This window comes from Lynx rufus, unplaced genomic scaffold (assembly GCF_022079265.1).
Source record: "Lynx rufus isolate CCGP_SWC_20201006 ecotype Redwood Valley unplaced genomic scaffold, mLynRuf1.p SCAF_26, whole genome shotgun sequence".
Lineage (NCBI taxonomy): Eukaryota > Metazoa > Chordata > Mammalia > Carnivora > Felidae > Lynx > Lynx rufus.
This window is the reverse complement of record NW_025814841.1, coordinates 9,509,900-9,534,611: the sequence shown is the minus strand read 5'-3', so window position 1 is coordinate 9,534,611 and position 24,712 is coordinate 9,509,900. Positions and strand designations below refer to the sequence as shown.

Genomic DNA, 24,712 nt, shown 5'->3' with positions numbered 1-24,712 from the left:
GAAGATACTGGAGGAAGCATGTACAAATGTCACTTTCTGCTGTCGTATACAGTGGCCCCTAAGCTTGAGGCAGTATTTAACATGGGCCATGACTTAGTATCGGTGTTAATAAACTATGGCCTATAATTAAATCTGGCACACCACCTACTTTTGTAAAATACACACACACAGAGACACATAACACACACACACAAAGTCATCATAACCAGTCATGCTCATTCATTTACATTTACACGCTGTCTATGATTGCTTTTATGCTACAACAGCAGAGTTGAATAGTTAAGTTGCAACAGAGACTGTATGACCTGCCAAATCTACAATGTTTAGTCTCTAGCCCCTTACAAAAATACTTTACCAACCCTGATGCCGCAGAAAGGTTACAGATTGGTGCTCCAATATCTAAGGCTTCTCTTAAGTTCTGTATTAGTATATGATCCCGAGCACATGATTTACTCTGTCTGGTTCTCTGTTTCTCATACTCTAAAAACAGGGGAATACAAATCCATCCCCTTCTTTCCTCACAGAAATGCTGTTAAGATAGATAAGAAAACAAAGGCTTTGATCTTTTATGAAAGGAAGATTATTTAAATTCAAAGTATTATTCATAAGGTGGATGCTGTTAGATAATTCAGAAATGATGACTGATGTGTTGTTATTCTCTGATATCAGATCTCTCATGTACATCAGTGGGGGATTATTTAGATCAGTGATAGCATACAGACCCCTGCACCGTGGTACTACATCAAACTAAAATAATGCACCAGAATTGAATTTAATCACAGTATCCAGTCAGGAGTGTGAGTTTTAATTGCTTCTTTATCCCTTTATCCTCTGAAGACTACCATTAAATATTTATAAGACATGAACTTCAGATGATGCCAACATCTCTGCTGAGGTCACCTGACAACTGGCCATTTTAATCCAGGACCAAGACGGTTGGGGGGGGGGCCTTCAGGCACATAAGGAAGGACTATTCCCAAGGCAGAAGAACAGTCATGGTGGTAGCACATGGACTGGTTTGCAGAGCAAATACCAAGGATATTTGTTTATGTTAAAACTTTAATTTGTATTTGATTCTTGGACGTATGACTGATATCCAGGCTAGTTAAGCATACACACAAGTGATTTTCAAATCTTTGCCTAGCAAGTGTAAATACTGGGACCTCCTCTTTCCTAAGAACCCCATCAAAGCTCCAGGGAGAATCTCCCCAAAGGAATAGCTCTTAATGTGTCTGAAAGCAGCTGTCTAAAGAGGCCAAGCCTGATCTTTGAAAGTAACGCTGGCCAAGGTACAGCCCTTTTACAGACCCTACATCCGAAACTCCAGATTTATGGCATAGATAAATCAGTGGGCCATCATTTGCTCTATAAAAGGAGTCTTCACTTTACAATCCAGTTCACTGCCATGTTCTTTTACTGATCTATTGCCACTAGTGCAGTTCCAGTAAAATCTAATTGTTAGAAATGCAGAACACATATGCCTTTTCATTGCTAATCTGGATGGAAAGATGAAAAGCAACGTGCATTTATAATCCCCTTGTATCCTAAGATGTGGCTTTTGTGAACATCTTTTGTTCTCAGCCTAGGAACTTAATGTTACTTACTTACGATTGGCTGGGAGGAATGGGGTGCATAATTCCTTATTATAACAATGAAACGATATCATGTGATTTCGTTGACTAACTCACTCTGATTATCTGCATGAAATTTCAAAGCAACGAAGGATCAGTTGTACAGGAATATGCTAACTGGCCTTTTGGCAATGACTCATAGTAATATTAATAATAGCAACTGTACTGAGCGTTACCATATGCCAAGCAGCATTCTACCTCATTAGCTCATTGAAGCTCAAACAAGCCAAAAAGATAGTTACAATTATTATTATTCCTATATTACAGATGGGTATATCAAAGCACAGAGAGGTAAAATATCCTTCCATATACTACAAGCTGATACATGCAAGATCAGGATTCAAACTTAGTGCAGTTGGCTCTATAATTTGTGCTACTAACTTGCCTGCCATATATAATACTTGTCTGCTATATTGAGAAGTAAAACAACTATCGGGTGCTGAAATGTAGGAGCAACAGCAGTACCTGACATATTTTCTACCTTCAAGAAGCTGGTAAGTATGCCAATTATATCTCAATTTAAAAAACAAAAAATAAATGACTTGTGTTTAATTTTTGAAAAGAAGCTAATATCTGCCTCAGTCCATTAGAGAGAAACTGGTATTAGACTTGTCCTTTGCTGTTAAAAAAAACAAACTAGAAAACTGTGCACGATATATTAAACAGCTAATTTCAGACATTGGACAAAGGAAAATGAGGTCTATGATCCCTGAGGTAAAGAAAACAAAAGATGACTCCTATGATTGCCCCAGTTTTCTGACTGGAGACACGTTTCAGGCCATGGAGCAGGGAGAGGAAACCCAAGCATAACACAGTAGTCTTGCTAAATTGCAAAGGCAGAGACTAGAGTTCGGGGAGTCTGAGGCAGCTATGTTTACGGGATGGAGTACCAGAGAAGAGGGAGATAAACAGAAAAAGAGATCCAGAAATCTTCATGAGGTTCTCTTTGAGTCTTTTATTACATACTGAGCTGAGCATGTATAGGGTAAAATTCTATAACACTCAGCAAAGAACAGCTATCAGGGAGCTGGAGGTTGAACAATTCCCAGAGCCCACAGGGCTGGGGAAATTTTTAATTCCAGTCAGCCAAAATGGGGCAAACTTGTTGGGTATGTGGCTCATTTGACTGTTGGACTAGAGAAGTTCCATCCCAGCCCTGATTTATGTGAAAAGAAAGCTTTCAATGAGATGAGGTATTTCTCCACAGACAGAAGTGATCTTAAAAGCTAAGAGGGATGAACAGTAGCTAGTCCACTGACAATCCACTGACCACAGACAGAGTGAGTTGCACCCTAAATAAGTAAAATGGGATTAGAGGTCTGTTACCACACATGCAAGGTTGAATTAGAAGCAAGGGAAGGATATAATTTTAGAGATGTACGAGGCAGACATTCTATTATTGAATCTAATAGAAGGAATTTCAAAAAACACATGTTCATAGTAGACGTTCCCTGGGAAAAAAGATGGGTGGTCGTGTGGGCATAGGTACTCTGAGGGAGGCAGATACATAGACTTGCCCTAGCACATCACTCCATGCAGCCAAGACTCCCTGCCCTGTGGTCTTCATCTTTAAGATGAAGGGATGAATTCAGCACAAGGTAAAAAAGTCTACAGATCCTTTCACCAGACTCTTACACTTCTAATCATCATCATAACCTTTAAGCCCAAGTTTTTTCATCTATAAAATGAGGATAATAATAATTACAGAAGCATTACGATGATTTGATAAGATAATGAATGTCAAATGTTTAGTTAAGGCCATGGCACTTAGTAAATCCTGGCTACGATTATGGTTATGATTTTTTTTACCTTTTTCATCATTAAATGATACGTCATTGTAAAGAACCAATATCCCAGAGACAATAAGGAAGAATACCATTTCCCAGTCTGCACCATGCCTGTAGTGAAAGAGCCTCTGTCACCCTCCAACATGCTTCTAAATAGTCTTTACCACATTAAAATCAGTAACTTGGGGAGAATGAGGCTTTTTTAAGCTTCATCTGTGGAATCCCAAGCAGTTTGGGATGTAATCTTATGTTCGTTAATCTCATTTCTGCAGATGTACTCTACTAGACTGAAGGTTCCATGAAATTCCATGAGAGCAGACACATTTAAGTTATGCCCAACATCATTTGCCCAGGGCTTAGCAAGGTACTTGGACCTCAGTAGGAGCTCAGTAGATATCAGATGAGTGAATATGATCTCCTTTTCAAAACCTTATATCCAAGTCATGTTTGGCAGAATCCCTAGTGTCTGCCTTGCTCTGCAGCGCTGAGTGCACTGTAAATGTTGTTGGGATCACCTCGAGTAGTCACTCCACTAGTTACAATAACTGGATGACTGTTACCTCTTCTGTATGAAATTAAGCAAGAAAAAATTCATGCTTCATGTTCCATATCCTTCAGAATCCGTCTTCTTACCAGTTTAATTAGTTAGTAAAGGACAGCATACTTACACCTAGAATTCTAGCTGCTTTCAGAAAAATGACTCAGGAGATGAAACAGCAGGACTCCTGGTGTTATTTATAAAGTTTGTGCTGGGAACTGTTTCAGGGTCTGTAGCAGCAAATCTCAAGCACCATTTACCTTACCCGATAATTCTGGAGTTTGAGTAGGAATGATGGAACAGCTAATAACATGTTACCCCACAAAGTAGCATTAGCTTCCTTTATCATCATCAGCCTTTTTTTTTAAAGAACACAGAAATGTGTAAATTGCAGTTTATCTCACCACAGAAGCATTTAATCAAATGTGCTGTAATTATATTTTGGGTGGCTACTGAGAATAATCACTATTTCTTCATTATGAGGATTGTCCTAAAAATTACATTAATGAGGGTCAACCATAATAGCATTGGAAATTTAGCTACATTTAAATGTAAAATTTGTACCTCAGCCTTGTAGATTCCCTATTAGTGGATTGCCATGGGCCAGGATCTTATCATGAGTGTTGGCATTTAATGGATGTGCCTTGAACTGATGTTTTACTTTAAGTGAAATGTGTTTGCATTAAAAGCATATTCATTTCCAGGCTCCTTCTTAAACATTTGTTTCTTTTGTTTTGGAATTCAGAAAGCTTTTCATGTTTGGCCTATTTTTTCTTATTCACTGAATAATAATTTTTAGAAGGTTATATTTTAGAAGGTTTTATGTAAAAAAAAAAAGCGTCCTTTTAGCAGATAGTCAACTAAAGGGACTGCATTTAGCTGCCAAATGTGAACCTCTCAGGTGACCAAGAATGAAAAAGCCTATTTGCATAAATAAAATAAAAGCTCAATAACTGAGCCAATATTCACCAAAATTTTTACCAACATCTAATTTTGCTCTGTTTTCAAGGATTATGGCTTAAGGCCAGAATTATTCACCATATGCCTGTTCTCCTTGTCCTTCCCTCAGAAGCTAAGGTGGAAGAAGCTTCACTGATATTTTGCAGCGTTAGCCAAGTAGTTTGTCGTCTTTTTGTAACCACATGCCTTACACAAAATCATGGACACACCTATTTTGGATAAATTTGTGCTGTCTGATGTATAAATGAATATGAAGAATAGAAAGAAATCAAAAGACTCTCATTCCCAGATCAATTTTCTTCATTGGCCTAAGCTACCTCCAAACCTGCCCCCTGGTTTCTGGACATGATGCATGTTATTCATTAGTACTTAAATTTTATTATATTTTTAATATAGCCTGTTTTCAGATGGGATTGCTTTTAGTAGTAACACTTTCTTTTATGTATTTATTTCCTGTTTTCCATCGCATAGCTTCTTGTGACTTTGACACTATGGTTATCTGGAAATGGAAAAAGCCCATCTCAGTGTAGACTCTTGGTCCATCCAGCCCATAGTTCTGCTTCTGACAAAGGCCCCCGGAGGAATTTTGTGGAGGCCTTGGCTGCCCACCCTGACATGACCTAAAATTAATAGGTGTGCCCTCTCAAGTAGTCTGATTTCTGTATATCAGTATGGCTTAATCAGCTGTGAATGTATATTAGGTAACCTAAAAGGGACAATTTTAGCCTGTCCTCCTTATTGGGAGGAGGGGGTAGATAATGGAGATCCACAGTGTAGCTGGAAGGTCTTTGCAGGTTTTCAAGACTGATTCCAATTCCAAATAATGATACCAATTCTCAGGTGGGCTTCCTTGTATAGAAATACCTGTTGCTTCTGGTCTTTGTCTCATAGCCAGTTAGTTCTCTATGCACAGCAAAACATTGCCTTCAATTCTACAGCAACTCAACCTTTTTGGTTGTAGCATAGTTTAATCAAAGGTTCTTTGGGGCGCCTGGGTGGTGCAGTCGGTTAAGCGTCCGACTTCAGTCAGGTCACGATCTCGCGGTCCATGAGTTCGAGCCCCACGTCGGGCTCTGGGCTGATGGCTCAGAGCCTGGAGCCTGTTTCCGATTCTGTGTCTCCCTCTCTCTCTGCCTCTCCCCCGTTCATGCTCTGTCTCTCTCTGTCCCAAAAATAAATAAATGTTGAAAAAAAATTTAAAAAAAAAAAAAAAAGGTTCTTTGAATAGGTAAAATACCTCCTTTTCCTTTGCTTACAACCTTTTTTTTTTTTTTTTTGGTACCTTTTTAAAAATTGTAAAGATTGTAAAAACAGGCCAAGGCTTCCTCTTACAAAAGCCATCATTTCTTTTTCAACCTATCAACTATGTGTTTAAGTCCTTAATAATAAACCTTGGATTTTATAAATGCGTTATCCTGGCCATGCAGAAGTGAGAATCATTGGTCAGAGGTTCATAGAGTCTTCCTTATGATCTTTCTCATGAATGGACATATTTTTATCAACCAGTTGGCTTTCAATGTCATGATCATTGAATAGTGGGTGACAGAATTGTGGCTCTAGCTCCCTCATGTCACCCAGGCATTCCTGCAGTACTCCTGTCAACCAGCCTTACTGAATTATCAATATTCAGTAAAGGGAAGTAGGTCTACAACAGCATGTCCAGGTAATACCTCCAATTTGTCTCATTCCTTTTCCTCTGTTTGCCAACAGAATGGGAGGTGATGAGCAGAAACACAGGTTTATATCTCAACACCTGCCTTCTACTGCACAGTGGATTTGTAACCTCTTTGTATTTGTAGCCAGAAATCATAATCTGTTCATTTGAGCACATAGAAAACCTGTGATGATTTTAAGACCTTCATTATAAACACCACACTGGAAACAATCTTCAGAGTCTTTTCAAGTCAAAGACCCATATACATTGAATGTTCTCACAGTGTGCTCTGTCAGAAACAATTTTTACTGATGTTTTCTTAGTGAGCATCATTCCCCAAGTGTGGAGAGAACTGCAGAAAAGCAATTACATGGAGTCACATTAGCTCAAATAGGTGGGAATTTTACTGACATCAGGCCATGAAAGAAGAGTGGACGATAAGTTCTGTATGGACAAAGGGAGAATAATAAATTGGGACCAATATGTAAAAATGAGTAAGATTCAAAATTACCCCTCTCCAAAGAAGTGTCAATGTCATTTTGTGTTCCAAAACCAGATAGAAGGACGGTGGTGTGGGTTTTTCTTTATAGCTATATATGAAGATATAAATACACACGCACACACCTAAAATCATAAACTCAAAGATAAGGACCTTATCACATGTGAATGTGATTGTTCTTTGAAGGTTTTTAGGTAGATGGTATTAAATTATAACTTTCTAAATGGTAAAATCATGACTGTCATGTGAAAATTGGAAGGCAGTTCAAGACATAAATAAGGATATTAAGGGGTCAGGAGGTGTTAAGGACAAGCCCAATATTATACACACAGATAGATATGTAGATATAGATAGATACAGATACAGATATAGATGTAGATACAGATATAGATATAGATATAGACATAGACTATATATCTTATATATGTATACATCTATATATACACCTACATTTATATATATGTTTGTGTGTTTATGTGTGTAAAATTTATACTTATTCTCCCCATGATCTCCTCATACCCGGAGACCATCTGCTACCACAAGGGGAGAAGACAGAAGGCCAGGTCTTGTGTTGGTAACCACTTTGCTCAATGCTCTTGCATATTAAAGTACTCATGGATAAAATTACAGATGATGACTTTGTGAGAAACTTATCCTTTGAGACATGAGAATGCAATTGTTCTTTTAAGATTTATAGATGGGTGGTATTAAGCTATAATTTTCTAAAAGGTAAAAATTATAATTTTCATGCAAATACAAAATAAACACATGTCAAAGATTTGATTCAATTAGTTAATGAGGAAATCAGTAAGATATTAATACCAATTTACAGACCATATGAGAAACTAAATGTGTGCAATTTAATAAAGAAATATTAGGATAAGATTGCTAGGTTAGATTTTTAAAACTGGTTAATATCCTAGTGGCCAATAAATTGTAATGTTTGGGATTATCTATTCTTTGGGACAGAAATCATTTTCATCTCTACTAGACAAAAATATACAATTTAAAATATAAATTCACTGGGGCGCCTGGGTGGCGCAGTCGGTTAAGCGTCCGACTTCAGCCAGGTCACGATCTCGCGGTCCGTGAGTTCGAGCCCCGCGTCGGGCTCTGGGCTGATGGCTCTGGGCTGATGGCTCGGAGCCTGGAGCCTGTTTCCGATTCTGTGTCTCCCTCTCTCTCTGCCCCTCCCCCCTTCATGCTCTGTCTCTCTCTGTCAAAAATAAATAAACATTGAAAAAAAAAATTAAAATATAAATTCACTAAGTCTGTGACCTTTAATCAATAGTAAACAGTGAGTCAAACTAAGAACATTTTCTTAGACAGTTCTTAGGTGGACTTTGCTCCTGAATGACATTGAAAAGATGTGCTGCCCATCTTTTTGCCTTATTTTCAAGTTGTGGTTAATTTCTGTAACAGTGGTGAAAGGTATAGGAACATATTGTGTAGTCCATAATAGGACATTTAGATCTCAGCCTGTGTATGAAATATCATATGTCTTTGACAATGAAAACCTGCTTGGAAAGAGCTGATAGTAGAATCCCCAGAAAGTAGGATTGCCTTACCAAAAGTTGCTGTAGAAAAGGAGGATGAAGCCAGTATTCATCTCAGCTTTTGTCCAATTTGATATTTAATAATTCTTTCATTTATCCATTTAGTGAGTCAACAAATATTTAATGAGCATCTACTATATGCCAGGCATTGGGAATTGGAACAAAAAGACAAAGGTTCTGCTCTTGGGGAACTTATATTCCAATGGAAAAGACAGGCAGCAAATCATGAAACCATTATAAGAATAATATACTTTCAGATAATAGAAAGGTGGATAATGAGTGATCAGAGGGAAGGTGTGAGTTTTAGGCAGAATGGTCGGGGAACTCTCAGGAGGATTGGCCAGCTGTGAGAGTATCGTCCAGATACAGCAGGGGACTTGGTGACAGATGGGGCTCTGCTGTTCATCTTCTGGTAGATAGTCGCTGCCACTGTATTAACATAATTCAAGTCTTCACTCTGTTTCATGGTCAAGGATACCTCCAGTTTGAATTTCTATCTCCATGTCATGAGGTAGAAATGAGTACTGGGGGGACCAGAGCAGTGAATGGAGTAAATTGTGCAAATAGTTTCCCACTGGGGAGAAAGTAGTTACAGATACCTGGGATAGGGCAGTGAGAGAAGGTACAGAAAACTGGTTAGGAGCATGGGTTTTAGAACAGAGACACCCGGATTTGAATCCTGACTCTAATGACATATGATGATCATTCCCTCCTGGGGTCACTGGGAGAATTAAATGAAATAATCTCCATAAAGCCTAAGGCACACAGGAAGCACTCAACAAAATGGTATCCTTATTATTCCCGCTTTGGGAAAGCCTGTAGTATCAGCTTAATGCAGCAGTGATTAATTAGTCTTGCTATTGCTATATAGTTCTTCAACTTGATGGAAAGATGAATCGTTATCACAGAGTTTAGGTATATGTGAACTGGGGGTTCACCAGGTCTGTTGGTATTGACTTAAGCTATGTGGTCAAAGTTGTTCCAGCAGCCAGTCCCAAGTTTTACAAAGAGATGGAAGGTGCAGGCTTATACCTGTAATTTTTTAGCACAGACTTGGCGATTCTTGGATAAATTAAGAATGTAGAAACTAAAATTATAATACTTTTGATGGGGTTTTGATTGGAGATGTTTTTCCCTTCTCTTTCTTGCCTTGCTCAGTCCTTTCCTTTCTTTTACTGTTTTTTTTTTTTTTTCCTTTCCTGTTTATAAGTTGCTTTCTCTTCTGGAGAGCTATGAGTTAGGAAGCTATTAATTAGCTGCTTCTCACCCTAATTTTCAATGAGATTTAATACGGTAGAGATAAAGCTGCCCCTTTTGAAAACAAAAATTAAATGTCTGCAAATTCCATGAACTGATTTTTTAATTGTTTGGCAATAATGTTTTTTCATTGATAATGTTGCTCAAAGAAATAATTTTAATTAAATTTTAAATCTATTTTTAGATTTTATAGATTCTAGGGAGACCATTTTCTTGCAGGGAATAAGTTTAAGACCATAACATTCTTTTCTAACCCCACAATTATGATCAGAGGAATGTCTGTAATACATTCCATTGCAATTAAATTGCATACCCCAGACTGTTCAAGATCTGTTTATAAAGGAGGAATGGATTTTCCACAGCTGCTTGCCTGTTAGTGCATCCTTCATGCAACATTGCGGCAGCCAGCGTATTCACTGAAATAACAGACTTGAACTTCCAAAGCTTTCAAATGTCTTTTAAAAACTTCCCATTACATGAATTGCTTAATTTGTGTACATGAAAATCCACTGATTACATATGAATGAGAGTCAACCTAAAATAAGAGGGGGCTTTGAGAATCTGTGTGTATTTGCCCACCCATCTTTTCAGGAATTAGCAGGTATTCAATCTTGTTCCAATATCCTACACAGACCACAGTCATTACTGAGATCTCTCTGTGAAGATTGGAATCTGCTGGGAACAGTATGGGGCAGGTTGGGTATTTCTTACAATATTCATTGGACCATCTTCACCCAGTCACACAGCTGGAAAATATTTTCTGAGATGAATGTTTATAGAAAAGATTCAGAGAGGAGTAGAAAGAAGGGGATAGGAGGGAGGAGAAGGAAAAATAATCCAAACCAAGTTAAGGTAGGGTCATATAGAATAGACATCAGAGTCCAGCAATTTCATCTTTTTTTTTTTTTTTTTTTTAAGTTTTTTTTTTTTTTTTTTTCAACGTTTATTTATTTTTGGGACAGAGAGAGACAGAGCATGAACGGAGGAGGGGCAGAGAGAGAGGGAGACACAGAATCGGAAACAGGCTCCAGGCTCTGAGCCGTCAGCCCAGAGCCTGACGCGGGGCTCGAACTCACGGACCGTGAGATCGTGACCTGGCTGAAGTCGGACGCTTAACCGACTGCGCCACCCAGGCGCCCCCAGCAATTTCATCTTTAAGAACAATTGCCAGAACTTTAATTTATTAAATTAGAATTTTAATCGCTCCAAGCTGCATTTAATTGATCAAACTGCTGTATATATATATTGGGTCATCCTTATGATGGGTATATAACATCTATAATAAAGTATTAATTGAATGCTTACTAATTTTCACCAGAATTTCTCATATCTCAGTAGCCCCATTTCATGAGTGAGAAAACTAAGGCTGAAAAGCCTTATGTGATTCACCCAAAGTCACCCATTTGTTAAGCATAAGAATTTGAACCCAGGCCTGTCTGACTCTAATCCCTATGTTCTCGGCTATATCTCCCTACATAGGTGCAATTGCTTGGCTGGCATACTCCAGGATAGGTCTTCGCATCCTTAAATTCCAAACCTCCCTTAGAAATAATTTCCTAACAGTGAACTGGCCTAATAATGCTGTAGTTTATTTCCAGGGGGTGAATGTTGGCCTTCAGAGCAGGCTCCTTCCTACCAGCTTTCTATTTCTAAAAAGCATTTGATGATTCCCCGTTCAGAGCTCATATACCTGTCAAAAGAGACTGCAATTTATCCCTGGGGATAGTTAACATTCCCTCCACCCATGAGAATATGTCAGGTGCTCTCAGAAATTGAAATCCAGGCTCTCCCTCAGTGCTGGTCTTTTAGATTAGTAGCTGTCACTGATAAAATGTCTCCTTGGAATTGCAGAGACAAGGCTGCAAGGCAGCCAACAGGCCCACCTCATATCTCCTTGTGGTTATCAGCATTCTTATTGGTAATATCAGATTTTCTGGAGCTGTTTTAGTTTTATAAAATGTTCGTGGGAACTTCGATGATCTCTGAGGAAATGCCTTCCCTAGCTCTAAGAGGAGGCAGCCAAATTCCCACCCATCTGGCAGGCAAGTTCTTTCAGTCTGAGACTGAGAGGGAATTTCGGAGGCCTGGAGAGGGCATCCATAAGTATATCTTGCTTCTATTTTTGCAATGTGGAATTTGGAATCTTTCCTGTCAGGCATCATGTAGTGTCTTTAAGAAGCCCTGGATTTGAGGAAAACAGCCCCAAGTGAGCCATACTCTGTCTGCTGGAACTAAATGTCCTTTCCTGTTTCTTAATGTACACAACTCTAATTCATGTTCCATCCACCATTGGTGACTTTAATTCTTTCAACTCCTTGATTTTGTCCTTAATCCATGAGTTTGACATCCACCTGATGCTCTCAGAGCATGTGCTCCTCACCAGCTTCAGCTGGTTCTAAAATGTCATGGTTTCTGTTAACATGCTTCTCGCTCCTACCAAAGTAAACACACAGATTTGTCTCCCCTGGGTATGCTGTGAGATCATGACATAAAGAATCTTCTGGTTTTAAAATGGACCTCTGGCCTTTTCACTGGGACTTTTGCTTGTCTTCATCCACCATATGCTTTCCAGAGAATTTCAGAGACCGGGGTATCATCATGTGGCCATGATCTTTGTCACCTGTCCCCAGGACTACACCTCTTCCCCAGCCTTCTCTTCACCACAGTGGTTTTTATACAAGTCCACCTCTACATTTTTCTGGAGCATCTCCCTAAGGTGCAACTCCAGTCTCCCTGCTTTCCTGCCCATTGGTTCCCAAGGCATCCCCATTTATGAACTACATTCAGTCTCTTTTCGGCCTTATATTTAGGACCTTCCCCAGTTGGTTGCCAACTTTATCTGCCAATAATTAACTTAAATTACACACACACACACACACACACACACACACGCACCACCCAAACTGGAGTGCTCACATCCTCTTTCACCTGGAATGTCTGCACTGCATCTCTGCCTGTTGACATCTTGAGTACTTACATTAAAATTCTCTTTTACCAGTCCACATAAATCTTCACCTTTCTCTACCCTATACTGTGGCCCTGAAGGCTGTTATGGACTACATTAACAAATCACACCTTCCCTCTAGCCTATGATTGGGTTTGGCCATAGGGAGGCCCAATAGGATATGAGAGGCACCAGCAAGAAGCTGATTCCCTGGCTTCCACAAATAGCCACAGCTCTTCCAGTGACCCTTTCCGGCAGCTATAGCTGCTTTCTTCTTTGCCTTTTAGGCCTAGGAGTGGTAATGGCTCTCTTTGTTGCCAGTCCTAGGTCAGCATCCCTTATGGGTTTTATTTAACCCTAACCACTCTTTGTAAATAATCCTTTCACCGAATTCTCCAAGCTACCTTCTTAGAGCATCCCATCTGTTTCCTATGGGGACTCTGACTGGTACAGCGTCCTCAAGGCCCAGTTCAGTCATAAAATTCACCAATTTCATTGAATCACTCAACAAATATACATTCATCTTCTATTTGATGCTATGTTACAGGTATTGGTGACAGAGTAGAGAACAAAACAGAGGACTTGCCTTCAGAGAGCTTACAAAATAGTGGGGAAATTAGATGTGAAACAAGCAATTATGACAAAAGAAAGTGGAGATAATGATAATAGAAGTACGGAGTTCACACAACCAGGGGACCAAGTCTAGGGGTCAAAAAAGGTCATTCAGCTATATGAGCCATCCACTATTTCTTTGTCCTTTCCTTGTGGAACTCTGCCTCAAAAGCTGTCTTTTGAGAGGAGAGGCTGTGTCTTTTTCACCTTTATTTCTGTCTTAGTCCTTAGACCACTGCCTAGAATATTGTAGGAACTCAAGTATTCATCTAATTGAATTGGATTGAGCCTTCTGAATATTTATGGACCCCCACTCCAGCCCACCCACTGAAGGTTTTACATTATTAGGCTGGATGATGGTGAGATTCCCACTTTTTCAGAGCCACTGGGCTAGTAGAAAACATGATTTACTAGTTTTAGAAAGAAAAATCACTGTATTGGAAGAACGCCTCCTCAACTCAGGTGAAGGGTTTTAGAGGCATTGTCAACTTAATACATCCTGTTTTGGATATTTCCTGGCAGGCACTGGAGTCATTAGTTGGTGAGTCATCAAAGGTGAGAGTTGAGTTTTCTTTTATACTTATTTTTTCCCTAACTGGCTTGTGTTATGTTTAATAGCATCATAGCTAAACTCAAAGTGAAATATGCATGGAGATAAATCCAAATCCTACTACAGAGCAAGGAGTTAGGGGAGATAGGTAGAGGAAAACCTTGGCACAAAGTTTTAATGTTTATTTATTTTGAGAGAGAGAGCGAGAGAGAGTGTACAAGCAGAATAGGAGCAGAAAGAGTGGGAGAGAGAATCCCAAGCAGGCCCTAAGCTGTCGGCATAGAACCTGACATGGAGCTCAATCTTCTGAATGAGCCTTGAGATCATGACCTGAGCCAAAATCAAGAGTCAGAGGCTGAACCAACTAAGCCACCCAGGCGCTCCTCAGGACAAAGCTTTTAAAACTTGGGTTGGGATAGAGAAAATCTAAACAGCAACCTGAGGCCAGAAAGTTCTCAGGAACAAGAACAGGGTCCAGTTCACAGGGTAGGAAGTAGAGGACTGGGGGAAGACAACTCTGCCAACATGTAGATCAGAAGTTTGTAGACAGATTTCTTCCCCCAAAAAATAATTGTTGGGTACAACAATAATTGTCTTTCTATAATGCATGGCTTAGTAAGGCAAAGTAGGGGAATTTCTCAGAGGAGAAAAATTATGAGAATCTATAGAAAAAAAACCTGGAGCCTGGCATTTGTTTGAGGGTGTCTGCCAATGTCTGTTTTTTTGAATCATGATTTTTAATGAGCAGTGGGTACATCTGGAACAGGAGACAAAAGAGGCCCTAGTGTCCTCTTATAAGATATTGATTGACTTTAATTAAATATGTGAGCTATGATTTCTAAGGTCTCCACTGACAGAATTGAAATAAAGTGTGTAATCTCCAAACTAGTAGAGTGGAAGGGATAAAAGGAATAATAAAAGGGAAAAAAAAATCAACACAAAGGAAGGCAAGAAAGAAAGGGGGGGGCAACAAACGTAGAAAACAAAATTAACAGATAGAAAGCAAAAGCTAAGATGGTATAGGGGCACCTGGGTGGCTCAGTCAGTTAAGTGTCCAACTTTGGCTCAGGTCATGATTTCAGTTTGTAGATTCAAGCCCAGCGTTAGGCTCTGTGCTGACAGCTCAGAGCCTGGAGCCTGCTTCAGATTTTGTGTCTCCCTCTCCCTCTGCCCCTCCCCTGCTCTCTTTTTCTCTCTCTCTCAAAAATAAATAAACATTAAAAAAATAAAAAAAAACTAAGATGGTATAAATGAATTCAATTTAACAATATTCACAATCTACACAAGTGAGTTATACTGTCCAGTTAAAATTCAGATTGTTAGACTACATTTTTAAAATTCAACTTTAGGGATGCCTGGGTGGCTCAGTCGGTTAAGCGTCCGACTTCAGCTCAGGTCATGATCTTGCGGTCCTTGAGTTCGAGCCCCGCGTCGGGCTCTGTGATGACCGCTCAGAGCCTGGAGCTTGTTTCAGATTCTGTGTCTTCCTCTCTCTCTGACCCTCCCCCATTCATGCTCTGTCTCTCTCTGTCTCAAAAATAAATAAACGTTAAAAAAATTTTTTTAATTCAACTTTAAAGTCTTTATAAGAGAAACCTCTAAAAACAAGGAGCGAGGAAGGATGCAAGTAAAATGATGAAAGAAGACATATTAGGGTAAATAAAGAAGATATGGCTATATTAAATATTAAGAAAAACTAACTTCAGGACAAAAAGCATTACTAAAAATAAAGAGGATGACTACACATTAATAAAGATGTTCAATTTATCAGGAAGCTGTAATTCTAAATTTGCATGCCCCTAATAGTATAAGTTTGAAATATATAACAAAGAAATTGCTAGAACTACAAGAAAAAAAACCATCTAAAATCACAGAGGGACATTTCCACATAAACCTCTCAAAATTGATAGACTGAATAGGTAATAAATCAGTTAGGTGTTAAAAGATTTAAAGAACACAACTAACAACCTTGATCTCATGCATATATACCACACACTGGAAGCACATTCTTTTCCACACATGGAACATTTATAAAAATGGATCATACATTAGACTACAGAGAAAATCTCAATAGAATTACAAGAATCTGTATCATACAGCCTGCATTCTCTATAAGCTGGATTAGAAATCAATAATGAAAAAATAACTAGGGAAATACTCATACTTTTAATAATTACAAAACACATTCTAACTCATGAGTCAAAGAGAAAACTCAAACTAGAAATTGGTAAATATTTAGAACTGAGCGATGGTGAAAATACTCATCAGAACTGGTGGGATATAGATCGCCAAGGCAACAATAGGAAGGATGGTAGCCTTACTGTATGTGCTGGAGACAGAGAAAGCAGCGAAGCAATGAACATAACACTCAACTCAAGATGTTAGAAAAAGAAAAGCGAATAAAGCCAAGGAAGGAAGGAGGAAAATAATAAATAGAAATAGAAATCAATGGAAGAAAAACCACCATATGGTAGAGAGTGTTAAAAAAAAAATGTCTCTTCTATAGATGCTGGAGAGGATGTGGAGAAACGGGAACCCTCTTGCACTGTTGATGGGAATGCAAATTGGTGCAGCCGCTCTGGAAAACAGTGTGGAGGCTCCTCAAAAAATTAAAAATAGACCTACCCTATGACCCAGCAGTAGCACTGCTAGGAATTTACCCAAGGGATACAGGAGTACTGATGCATAGGGGCACTTGTACCCCAATGTTTATAGCAGCACTCTCAACAATAGCCAAATTGTGGAAAAAGCCTAAACGTCCATCAACTGATGAATGGATAAAGAAATTGTGGTTTATATACACAATGGAGTACTACATGGCAATGAGAAAGAATGAAATATGGCCCTTTGTAGCAACATGGATGGAACTGGAGAGTGTGATGCTAAGTGAAATAAGCCATACAGAGAAAGACAGATACCATATGTGTTCACTCTTATGTGGATCCTGAGAAACTTAACAGAAACCCATGGGGGAAGGGAAGGAAAAAAAAAAAAAAAAAGAGGTTAGAGTGGAAGAGAGCCAAAGCATAAGAGACTCTTAAAAACTGAGAACAAACTGAGGGTTGATGGGGGGTGGGAGGGAGGGGAGGTGATGGGCATTGAAGAGGGCATCTTTTGGGATGATCACTGGGTGTTGTATGGAAACCAATTTGACAATAAATTTCATATATTAAAAAAATGTCTCTTTTTTTTCCAAAAGACGAATACAACTGATAAACTGCTGGCAAGACTGATGAACAAAAGAGAAGTCATTAAATAACTAATATGGAGAATGAAAAAAAGTGCATTCCTATATATGCAGACATAAACAGAGATAAAAACAGGATATAACTGATAGCTGTATGCAGATTATTTTGAATATTTGGGCAAAACTCACACATAAAAAATAATTTCCAAAGTTAATTCAAGAAGAAATACAAAACCTGAATAGCCCAATAACCAGGAGAGAAATTTAATCATTAGTTAAAATTTTTACCATAAACAAAGGACCAGACTTAGTTTTGTAAGGAGTTCTACTACAAAATAACCAGGAAATGAATCATTTCTGATCTTACACCAACTATTCCAATGTGTACAAAAAGAAGGAACACCTGCCTTTTTATGAATCAGATATATGTTTGATGCTAAAAATGGATAGCCACAAACAGAAAATGCAGAATTTTTAAATGTATAATTTATAATTTGCAACAAAAAATATAAGTCTTGGAGACAAGAAAACTAACAAAAGGTATGCAAACAGTATTGCAAAACTTTAAAGATGTTACAGAAGACTTCAATAAATAGAAATATGTCAATACACCATTTTCATGGATAAGAACACAATATCCTAATATAAAGATCTGAGCTCTCCCCAAACTGATATGTAGATTATCACACTATCTGTCAAAATCCAAAAATATTCTTTGTACAATTTAAAAACGACTCTAAATGTTATCTGAAAGAGCAAACAGTTGAGAATAGTAAGGCATTCCTGAAAGGGAAGGAAGAGAAAGTGAGAGAATTTGCTCTGCCAGATAACAAAGAATAGAAAGCAGAAGTAATTAAGACACTGTAGTATTGCCACAGGGATACACAAATAGACCATTGGAACAGATTTAGAAAGCCCCAAAACAAACCCACTTGTATAAGAAAATTTGATATATGGAAAATTGATACTGCAGATCTGTGGGAAAAAAGGATGTACTAGTCAATAAATTTGTTGGGACATCTGAAAAATAAAAATATAAGCCTACCATATACAAAATCAATTCCAATTCTAAATGGATGAAGAAGTCAAAAATAAAATCAAAACTTTTCAGCTTTTAGAATAGAACACCAGAGAATATTTTTATGATATTAGGGTAGGAGAAAACTTCTTAAAACAAGAGTCAGAAAGTGAAAATCATAAGAAAAAATTAATAAATTAAATTACATTAAAAGAGCATCTATTCAGCAAAGTACATGATAAACAGAGTGAAAAGAGTCACAAGCTGGGAAATGATTTGTATAAACTTCTACCAAGAAAATATTAGTATCTACAATATTTCAAGAATTCCTACAAATCAATAGGAAAACACAAATCAATTTATAATGGGCAAAAGGCATGAACAAGCATTTCACAAAAGAGAAAACATAAATAACAAAAAAATATATGAAAACTTGCTTAGTCTCATTAATAATTTTAAAAAATAAAGTTAAAATCATAATGAGATAATATTTCATACCCACCAGATTAGCAAATGTTAATTTAATATTACCAAATGCTAGAGAGGATATGAAACAAGAGGGAGACTCATATACTGACAGTGGCAGTGCACACTGAAAAAGGCAACATTTTGGAATTACACAATACAATTAAACACACATCTGCTCTATAGCCCAGCAATTTCATTCCTCTATTTAGACACTAGAGAATGTTGATGGCAACATTTAATAATGAAAACTGGAAACAACCTAAATGTCCATCATCAGGAAAATGGATAAATAAATGCAATGCAGTAAATGGAATGTACAGCAATAAAAAATGAAAATACTGCAGCTATACACAATGAGCAGAAAAAACAAGTCACAGAAACATATCTGGTGTATATGTTTCAAAGGCAGACAGTGTTAAACAATAAATACTTTATTCATTCATTCATTCATTCATTCATTCATTCATTTGTAATGCCATATAAGTATATGGTAAAACTGTTTTTTAAAAAAAGCAAAGAGTGATTAACATACAAGCAGAACAGGAAAGTGGGTACCTCTGGAGGGAGAAAAGGATCTGCAAGGGACAAGGAGCTCATAAAATGGGCTTCAAAGGTACTTGTAATGTCTTTCTTGCATTGGATTGTGAACATATTCCTACTTCTTATATTGTCATCCATCATGATATGCATTTCTGTTCTTTGAAATCTTATGTATATATAGTTAACAATAAGTACATACATACATACATAAGACCAGAGGCTAAAAAACTGCAGTTGGAATCTACAAACTGGGTCCAAGATCTTCTGAAGGATGACAAAGGGACAGTGAAGCCTCACCAAAGCTGTGGTTCATGGCTGAAGCTAGACAAAAGCCTCTCTAGAGAGAGAAGAAAGCTCTTAACTGGGTAGAGACACCTGCTGGTGCCCTTGGAGGTTGCTGGGAAATCTCATGGGAAGTATATGAATCATTGGAGAAGAAAAACTTGAGCAAAAAAGTGTGGGCTTTCTTTGCATCTAGGAAGGTACATAATTTTCACGCTTGAAGATACAGAAGAAGATATCTTTTCATAAATAAATAGGACATTTGTATCAGTTACTTAAACAAGTGAAGGTTTATTTATTTATTTATTTATTTATTTATTTATTTATTTATTTGATGTAGCAGATAGTCCAGAAGTAGGCAATGTTCAATGGGCTACCAGTATTTTCTAACTCCTAGCTCCTTTTCTCTTTCAACTCTGACATTTTTAGTGTGTGGGCTTTTTGCCCCATTCAGCTCCAAACTTCTCATCTTCTTTAATGCAGCACTAGGGCATTTTCCTGACTCTTGTCAGCAAAGTAAAGGCTTTCCTAGAACTCTCCATAGCCTGCCACTCATATCCTAGTAGTAAGAATGGTGCCACATGGCCATTTCTTACTGCAAGAGAAGCTGGGAAAGTAATGATTTTGCCACTGTGGCCTGCATCGTAGGAGGAGGAAGAGTGAGTAGCAATGATTTCTGAACAGCTAATCAGAAATCTCTGTCAAAATATTTCACTAAGAATTCTTCCTCTTTTCTCCCCAGGAGCCAGTCTACTTGATGACCTATATCAATATTTCTCCTTCCATCACTCCCATGGAGACACCATGACTATCATGGATCCAAAGCAGATGAATGTTGCTGCCGCTGTCTGGGCTGTTGTCTCTTACGTCATTGCAGACATGGAGGAAATGCTGCCCAGGTCTTAGCAAGAGCAAGAAAGAAAGCATGCTTGTCCTTTCTGGCCAGGAATCCTGAGTCTGCAGCTCCAGGAAGTCCTTCTTCAACTAACAGTTTCATCTGACCTAGTCCATTTTCAAAGCACAGTACTTTTTCATACTTTCTATTACCGTCTCTCTTGATACTTTCCAAATTGTGTTTCTAGAGGAATAAATGACCCCCACCCAACATAGAATCCGCATATGGTAGAGATCACAGTGGGGACATTTCATTATACCACCTGTAAAAAATATTGTTTCTACTTTGAAAGTAAATACTGGATAAATATTTGGAAGATCTCTGGTTTTCATGTGTGTATTGATGAACATTAAGTCAAATACAAGGACACCAGTTTTTTATGCTATTTATCGAAGGAGTAGAGGAATACACAATTGTAATATGGTCTTCATTGAATGTATGGAGACATTTGGCTTTCTAATTTCTACATTTTTATGTCATTAGAATTTTTTAATGAAATATGATTTTTTAATTAAAAGAAAAAAAGTCACCATTTGGAGATAAAAACTAAGTATGTATAATCTAGTTGCCTTACTCAAGATACAAAATAAGGTCTATCACCAGGTAAACAATAATATAAATATACTGTTGATGTTTTATATATTTCACAAAAGATTTCTATGAAGTTGGGGCATATTCCCATTTTGCTGTTGACAAGGTTGAGACTCAGCAAGGCCAAATAATACTCATAGGCTCTAACAGAGAAAAAACATTGATCCCCATCCACTCTGGGAACAATATCTACTGTTCTTCTATACACAATGTCCAGTATTCAATTTAAAAAAATAATTTAATGGAGCTCCTGGATGATCAGTTGGTTAAGCAACAAACTCTTGGTTTCAGCTCAGGTCGTGATCTCACGGTTCATGGGTTTGAGCTCCACACTGGGCTCCGTGCTAGCAGTACAGGGCCTGCTCGAGATTCTCTCTCTCTGCCCGTCCCTTGCTCGCTCTGTCACTCTCTCTCACACACAAAATAAATAAACTTTAAAAATTATTTTTTTTTTATTTTTTTTTTCAACGTTTATTTATTTTTGGGACAGAGAGAGACAGAGCATGAACGGGGGAGGGGCAAAGAGAGAGGGAGACACAGAATCAGAAGCAGGCTCTAGGCTCTGGGCCATCATCAGCCCAGAGCCCGACGCGGGGCTCGAACTCACGGACCGCGAGATCGTGACCTGGCTGAAGTCGGACGCTTAACCGACTGCGCCACCCAGGCGCCCCTAAACTTTAAAAATTATTAAAAAAATTTTTTTAATAATTTTAAAAACTACAAGAAAAAGTAAACGCATTGTCAAGAGTTAAAGCAAATGAGAGAGCCAGACTAAAAGATAACCTAGATGCTGGAACTATCAGAGAGTGATCTGACATAACTTTGGTGGATGCATTAAAGATCTAGGACTACATACATGAACAGAAGGAGAATTTTAACAGATGAAAACTATAAAACAGAGTCAGATGCCAATGCTAAAATAAAAAATATAATATCAGAGATGAAGAATTTCCTTATTGGGTACCTCAGCAGCCTGAACAAGGCTGAGGAAAGAATGAACTTGAAATTAGGCCAATAAAAAGTACCCAAACTGAAACACTAAGGAAAGAAATAGTGAAGGAAAACAAACAAACACCAAAATGATCTTCCAAGAGTTGTAATCTAATACATATGTGATTTAATATACATGTAATTGGATAGCAAATGGTCTAACATACATGTAATTGAATTTCCAGAAGGAAAAGACAAAGTAACAGTTTTATTAATGGTAATAATTAAAAAGATTGATGGATAGAGTAGGTCTTTCATTTCTGGCAAGGCAGCAAAGTGATACTTTGACCCTTACACTAAAAATTCTGGATACCATCTGAGAAACACTCTCTTAAATATATAAATACTGGTTAAAAGTTAAATAAATATTAAACAAAAAACTAAGTGAAGGCATGAACCAAAAGAGATACATAGCACATTAAATCAGCTTTCTCTATGAGAAAATTTGCAGAAGGTGGTAAACTTCAATTCCATTTCACTGCTTTTCAGGGCTCAGAGAACTGTAGACAAATCTCAAAGACATATTAGGGATACTAGAGAACCCCCAATAAAACTGCGATCTCAAAGGATTATACCTCAATACAATGGTGAACTAAAAATAAATTTCAATACTGCAAGGAAAATTACCATTATTGAATAAGTGCTGAGTAGAAGGCCCAAAGAAATTCCCATCGATAAAGTTACAATAAATATTAACCCACAGTCAAATGCAAAAAAATTTAAAAAACAAAAGCAAATACAGAACTGTAGCATTCTGAGCAAGAACAAACTAAGAATACAAAACATAATTGAACCACAATGTCTTCTGATATTGGAATTATTAGACTGAGATTTTCTAAACTATAGCTATTGTGTTTAAAGAAGCAAAAGAAGAGATTGAAAATTGAATATGAGAGTACAAGTGACCAGGCATATTGTAAAAAAAAAAAAAAATAGAACTTAAAGAAATGTAAACAATTATAAGTAAAAATTTAAACTTAGGGGACCAGTTTAATTGCAGATAGGAGAATTCATGAACTGAAAGAATAGTGAAAAAATTAATAAGAATTTAGCACAGAAAGAAAAAACACAGAAAATATGAACGAGAGGTTAAGAAATATGAAGGATAGAGTTATCATCTAATACATATTTAATCAGGGTTGCATAAAAGAGAAAATAAGACAAACAATAATAAAAGAAATAAGACTACAAGAATAAGAATAAATAATAAATGAAAAACTTCCAGAAATAATGAAATATATCAGTTCACACAGTCAAGAAGCCCAGTGAATCCCAAACAGAATAAATGCAAAGAAATCTACACTAGGACATGTTATAGAGAAACTACAGACCACAGAAAAGATCTTTGAAACAAGAGAGAAGGGATTATTTTAAAAGGAGCAAAAATCAATAATAGCTAACTTCTTAATAACAGCAACAATGCAAGCCAGAAGACACTGGAAAGATACCTTCAACATGCTAGGAGACAATTACCAACCTAAAAATTCTATGCTCAGCAAAAATAGCATACAAGAACGAGAACAAAATAAGGATGTTTTCAGGTAAACAGAAATTGAGAGAGTTTACCAGCAACAGACCTTTGATAAAGGAAATATGAAAATGTCTACTCCTGGAAAAATTAAATGGCCCTAGAGTGAAGACTAATAGACAAGAAGTGAAAAGTCTGGCTCCACACCAAAAATCTATGTGTGATCATTTAGACTCATCAACAGGCAATTACAAGGGGGCAGGGCAGACCAGCCCAGCAGGCCTCATGGAGGAAAGCTATCCTCACACAAGACTTAGTACACAACTGGTATGTTATATTTTTCTGAAGAGAGTTGCAGTCAAGGACTTAGGACCTACTGGCCAGCCAGACTCATACATAATCTGCATTTCAAGCCCAACAACTCCATTCAGAGGCCTCCCTATTGGGGATCTTGACTAAGACACTTTTGTCTACTCTGACTTGGTTCTTTTCACTTCTAGCCATTTCCCCTCCCTTCTCCCTAGCCCCATCCCAATCCATAAAATGGCAGGAGTCTTTTGTTCAGAACTCTTTGGCAGTAAGATTCCCCTCCATCTGTGCTGATTCACCTGACCCTTGCCTGGTGCGAGGAAAATGGAACATTGGGGAACTGGTGCCTATTCTTACATCTTGCATATGTTATCTGCATAAGTAATAAAAGCATGATTGTTAATTTCATTTTGGTTCCTTGTCCTAATTGATCACCTCAGTCTGGCAGCTCACTAGAAATTAAGAGCAAAGGAGATGGTAAATATTTTAAACATGAACTGGGGCGCCTGGGTGGCGCAGTCGGTTAAGCGTCCGACTTCAGCCAGGTCACGATCTTGCGGTTGTGAGTTCGAGCCCCGCGTCGGGCTCTGGGCTGATGGCTCAGAGCCTGGAGCCTGTTTCCGATTCTGTGTCTCCCTCTCTCTCTGCCCCTCGCCCGTTCATGCTCTGTCTCTCTCTGTCCCAAAAATAAATAAACGTTGAAAAAAAAGTTTAAAAAAAAAAAAAAAAAAAAAAAAAAAAAAACATGAACTAAATAAAATAATATCTATAATTTGAAAAGAAAGAAGATAATTGGCTAGAATAGCATATAAATGAAAAGAGAAGTTACAGGAATTGGTGTCCTAAGGTCCTTGTATTGCTCTAGAAGATAATAGAGGTACTGTCTAAATTTAGGCTTTACCAAGTTAAATATAAATGTTAAATTTTCTAGAGTAACCACAAAAAAAATAGAGGTAGAGTGTAAAACAACAGAACA

General features: G+C 37.7%; 1 protein-coding gene across 1 annotated transcript in view; it reads left to right on the top strand.

Moving 5' to 3' along the window:
* Positions 1-21,247, top strand: part of CPQ (carboxypeptidase Q) — a 346,392-nt gene extending 325,145 nt beyond the window's left edge. Inside the window, exon 7 of the mRNA XM_047089017.1 lies at positions 20,226-21,247. Coding sequence (XP_046944973.1) covers positions 20,226-20,389 — 164 coding nt within the window. The 3' untranslated portion in view covers positions 20,390-21,247. The remainder of the gene's footprint in view (positions 1-20,225) is intronic.
* Positions 21,248-24,712: the final 3,465 nt, after the last annotated feature.